This window comes from Pteropus alecto, unplaced genomic scaffold, assembly GCF_000325575.1.
Source record: "Pteropus alecto unplaced genomic scaffold, ASM32557v1 scaffold78, whole genome shotgun sequence".
Taxonomy (NCBI): domain Eukaryota; kingdom Metazoa; phylum Chordata; class Mammalia; order Chiroptera; family Pteropodidae; genus Pteropus; species Pteropus alecto.
In genome coordinates, this window is record NW_006443124.1 from 2,991,000 (window position 1) to 2,996,303 (window position 5,304).

The 5,304-nt window shown below is 36.8% G+C and overlaps 1 protein-coding gene across 10 annotated transcripts in view; it reads left to right on the forward strand.

Moving 5' to 3' along the window:
* The window catches only part of NR3C1 (nuclear receptor subfamily 3 group C member 1), a 93,879-nt gene that overhangs the window by 61,450 nt on the left and 27,125 nt on the right, over nt 1–5,304 (forward strand). For 8 of the 10 annotated variants that reach the window (XM_015598120.2, XM_015598123.2, XM_015598125.2 and 5 more), the window contains exon 3: nt 4,706–4,872. In XM_015598120.2, coding sequence (XP_015453606.1) covers nt 4,706–4,872 — 167 coding nt within the window. The remainder of the gene's footprint in view (nt 1–4,705; nt 4,873–5,304) is intronic. The other 2 variants (XM_006922973.3, XM_006922979.3) reach the window with 1 other exon arrangement.

Genomic DNA, 5,304 nt, shown 5'->3' on the forward strand with positions numbered 1-5,304 from the left:
GTGAGGAGAGAAGTATGGTTTGATGATCACCATGTGTGTTTCAGTACTTTATATAAACCTGATATCATATCATCCACAGAAATTCCTAAAATGGTACTAGTAAGGAAACAGACTCAGGCTAAGTCAGCTAGCCACTGTCTCACAGTTGTTATATAGCTCAGGAGCAAGGATTTGAAATCAGATTTCTATGTGTATATAGAGCTGATTCTCTTCCTAGTAGTACTATGTCATAACAGGCAGCTAAAAACTACTCTGCTACTCCTACTTAGATCAAAGTTTCCAGGTTCATTACCATTTCAGTAATGCAGTTCATGCATGACATAACTTCCTTATAAGATATGACCTGTATCTTCACAGTCCCTGGCAGTATGTGCTGAATGAAAGGGTGTAATTTGCCTGCACATTTTACATGCTTCTCAAGGTATGCGGTTAACTTTTATAATCCATCTATGACTGTCCATCTACGAGCCGTCTTTCATCAGTTGTTTTTGCAACAGAATTAAATAGAAAAACTTAACTTTATACATGTTTCTTTTCTCTCATAAACTCAATACCCTCAGGAATAACTTGGTGTCCAGCACTCTCCATTCTCAATGGGAAACAGTGTTCAAGTATTCACCTGGAACAAGGCATTTTGTTCCTATGACTGACTCTTCACTTAAAAGAAAGCGCCCTGGAGTAGTCAGTTCATAACAGAACCTCAGCATCTTCAGAATGTTTGGCACAGCCACAAACACACTGAACAAAGACCAGGACATTTTAGCTTTTTCATGCAAAGGGGGTGCAACACACACTCTTATTATGGTGTGCTTTCTAGTTCTTTCTGCCATGTATCCTTGTTAAAAGATGGTGATTCCATATGGTTTTCCTTTGCATTTTAACCATTTTTGTCATACCATAGCCCTTTTAGCAATATCAGTGTCACATTTGCAATTGAATACCATTTACATTCATCCATCTCTCCCAATGGTGTTCATTATAGACCATCATAGTCTTCACATTTGTGTGACAAAAACTGATTTTTTCCACTGATGTCCGTGGTACACTTGGCAGTTTTCCATGTACTCAGTTCTTATCTGATGTAGCCCAGAATGACTGCCTGAAGGGATGCCAAAGTCCTGACCTAAGTTCCAGATTCTTAGCTGCAGTTCTATCAATCCATTTGTTCATTTAGTTTTTTTTAGATTAATTTATTTTTTTATGGTGACATTGGTTACCGAAATCCAATAAGTTTCAGCTGTACACTTTAATAGCTGATAAGGACACTGTGTTTTTACCTCCCATAGTTAGATTTCTGTCACCACATTTGACCCCCTTCACCCCATCTACCTTCTCCCTCCCTCCTCCCCCACCCCTTCCCTCTGGTAACCACTAGTCTATTGTCCATGTCCATGAGTCTGTCCTGTTTATTTGTTGCTTTTAGGTTTAAAAACCACATATAAGTGATATCATGCGATTTTCAACTTTTACTTTCTGGCTTTTTCGCTTAGCATGATTATCTCAAGGTCCATCCATGTTGTCACAAATGGCAGTATTTCATCTCTTCTTATGGCTGAGTAATATTCCATTCTTCACAAGAACACTACTAGAAACAATAAGCAAATACAGTAAAGTTTCTGGATACAAAATCAATGTTCAAAAATCCGTAGCGTTCCTATACTCTAATAATGAAGTATCAGAAAAAGAAGTGGAAAAAATTCCTTTTGCAATTGCAACAAAAAGAATAAAAAACCTAGAAATAAATCTAACAAAACATGTGAAGAACCTATATAATGAAAACTATGAGACTCTGTTAAAAGAAGTTGTTCATTTAGCTTTAACTTTCCCTTTTATCATCTGTAGCTCACAGCTGAGTGGCTTGAACATGTTTTGCAGATACTCCATAAGTTTGAATTTGGGAATACTCTTCTAGGTTTTAGACAATACTACTTTCTACTTATAAAATGCTTTTTAAAAATAAAATCTCCAGTTTTCCTGAAAGAGAAGAGAATGAACATTTATCAAGTACCAGCTAGATGCAGGAACTATGTGCTTGACTTCCTTCGTGTTCTTTCGTTTTCACAAAACACACACAGATGATGTCCTTCCCAGTTTACTCATGAGGCGACTGAGGCTCAAAGTAGTGGATACCCACCCAAGTCACAGCACACAGCCTTTAAGTGGCAGAGCTGAGATCTGAAACATGTCAGTTCGACCAGATAGGCTGATCAACCTCCTACTACTGTGTGACCTCATCCAGAGGAGATGATGTCCTTTTCACAGGGTTGTTGAAGATGGATGAGATTCTGTTCAAAGTGTTAAAACTATCAAGTACTACAAAGTACTTTTTAAAGTTTTTTAAATACATGTATGTATATATAAGTACGTGTATATAATTTTATTTTTATCTAAAATTGGTTGAAAATTAACATCTCAAATCTTTAAATACTGCGCTTATTTTCCACAAACTAAATACCCAAACAACTGGTTGGTCCCTAAAAATAGATGTCAGATGACAGAGATTGGCTGAGCAGGAATAGGAGCATCTTCAGAACAGAAGCCAAGGAAGTGTTTGCTTCCCTAACACACTGCTCTGTTCACTCACTCCAAGACCTTCCTACTTCTCTGTAAAACTCTGGCCCAGAGCAGCTTCTCTACATTCGTCACAAGTTTCCATTAATCAAGGGTGGCTCGTGCCAGACCGACAGCAAAGTCATTTCAGGTTATCCTCTTTCACTGTAGGCTTTCCATAAGTGCGCAGTCCACTCTGCCAAATCTAGCAGGGAATCAATGCCTTGTGATACGGAAGCTTCCAGAAATTCTTGACAGTGTTCAGAGAACAATGCAAAACCCCGGGGCCTGTTCCCAGAATTGGGGTGGTGGGGACACTGTCCTGGTTGACTAGGTCTCTTAGACAAACAAGAGTTGGCCAGGTGCAGTGAGCCTCATTTGAGGACAGAATTTAGGGGGAGCTTTTGGATTAATTGGCCTAATTACCTAAAGTGACTTTTATAAAACAAATTGTCATTCTACAATTACCTTTTAACTTTCATTTCTAAAAGAGAACTACAACAAAGATATTACTTATTAATTTCTAACCATGTTGCTAACCAAAACGATTTTTTAAGTTAGTTCGCTCTGTGAATTAGTTTGAGCATACTCGTGATTGAGATTTAGGACAGTAAGTCTTAACATTGTCGACGGGTTCTCGATGGGTTCTGCAACTAAGTGAAATGATGTATAATGAAACAACACTGAACAGAACAGTATTTGAGCTGCTGAACTGTTACTGGCCGTAATTATAAAGGAGGACAAAGACAACTAAAACCCAATATCAGTTTATTTCCAAATGCCATCTCTTTTAGAGAATAGGCAAATTAAGAAAATTTTAGAGAAAAGTAATGGTATGTTTATGAACTTTCTTATAGAGGTGATAAACAACACACTTAAATATGTATAGGTCCAAAATCAACAGATTGCTACCATCCATATTTTTGAAGAACATATAACAAGAGGAGGAATGGGTAGTCTCTAGAAACTCTTTGTAGAGACTCTTTTTAGTTACTCAAACTCTTTGGAGTTATACAATGCAGTTTTGTTTCTAAAGTTAGCATGTAAGATGAAAATTCCTTAAGATGCACTGGAGAGCACTGTATCATCTCTAATGAAATATTTCATAGTTAATTTTTTCTCAAGCATTAAAAGGATCACTATTTTGTTAGTTTATAAAAATATATCTATTTATAAGCAAATGTGGTAAAATATTAAGAACTGGTTGAGTATACATAAAGGGTATAGGTACCATTGTTCAATTCTTTCAAGTTTTCTGAGAATTTGAAAATTTTCAAAACAAATTAGGAAAAGAATGTTTACCTTTAAACACTAGTAAACACTATACCTGTGCTCCTAGTGGTGAAAAATCTACAAAACAAAAAACAAGACCTAGTAAGAGAAGTGGTTCCCATCTTCCATTATTTTCTCCAGGGCATATTTCTTCATTGAGTGGGGAGGGCAGAAAGAGCCTTACCATTAAAAAGCTTGGTGCTTTTTTTCCAGTCTTACTACAAACCAAACAAGGTTATAGAAAGGAATGTTTCTTTTCTAAGCCATAAGAAACTGTGGTTTCAGTTGGCAACACTGGGAATGAGAGATCTAGACCAAACTAATATTGTGAAAGTTGACTGTAGTAGAGGACATGAGAATTAATTAAGACTGAACTTGAAAGATGCCTGTGCAGGATCTTAAAATTAGGGGAAAAAATGGTATCCTAAGTTTAAAGGGGTAGGAAGGATCTTTTGGGGGTGACAGATATTATACTCTCTCTTGATCATGGTGATAGGTACACAACTATTTAATAAAACTCATCAGTTGTACACTTATAAATAGTGAATGTTATTATATGTAAATGATACCTTAATAAAGGTGATTATAACTATAAACAAATCCTAAGCAACTAAAATTTTGAATTTCTCAATGAAACACAATTTCACCATTCTTTTTAGGGGATAATTAGAAATAACCTCACTCCTAATTTTTTTTTTTTTTAAAGAAGAAAACATCATTTGAACATATTTGGGTAGATAAGATATTTTAATGCTTGCTAATACTTGAAGTCAGAGCATGGGAACGTGCTCACTGTGGAGTAAGAAGGTGAGAGAACTGTATTTTGATGTTCCTTTGATGGTAGTGACAGTCAAATCACAACACTGCTTTCTTCCTCCTTTAGCCCTGGAATGAGACCAGATGTAAGCTCTCCTCCATCCAGCTCCTCAGCAGCAGCGGGACCACCTCCCAAACTCTGCCTTGTGTGCTCTGATGAAGCTTCAGGATGTCATTATGGGGTCTTGACTTGTGGAAGCTGTAAAGTCTTCTTCAAAAGAGCAGTGGAAGGTAGTGTGTGTTTTGAAGAGTTTTATTTTTTCTCTATTTGGTTCTTATTTCTCAAAGTGGGTTTTCAAATTTCTATTATAGACAAAACCCAACAGGCTAGAAAACAGTAAAGTGGGGAGAGGAGGATGGCTCCTAGGTCCTTCAGGGGGAAAGATACTTTTAAAAGCAACATAAGCAGAACTAGAATAACATAAGAGAAGTATAAACTGAAGCGAGGGAGCTTGGTCAGAGAACAGAAGGTAACTGTAAAAAAGTTGTATCCTGTGATATGATGGTGTTAGATTTGGGCAGTAACATAAACATAATGCTCATTGTATTAGAATCATAGGCTTTAATTCCCATAAATTAGTTGGTTTTAAAGCCACCAACTATTCCAGCCTGTCAAAAATGCAGTGAGAACTGGGGAGGAGGGGGATGGTATTATATTTTCTTCCT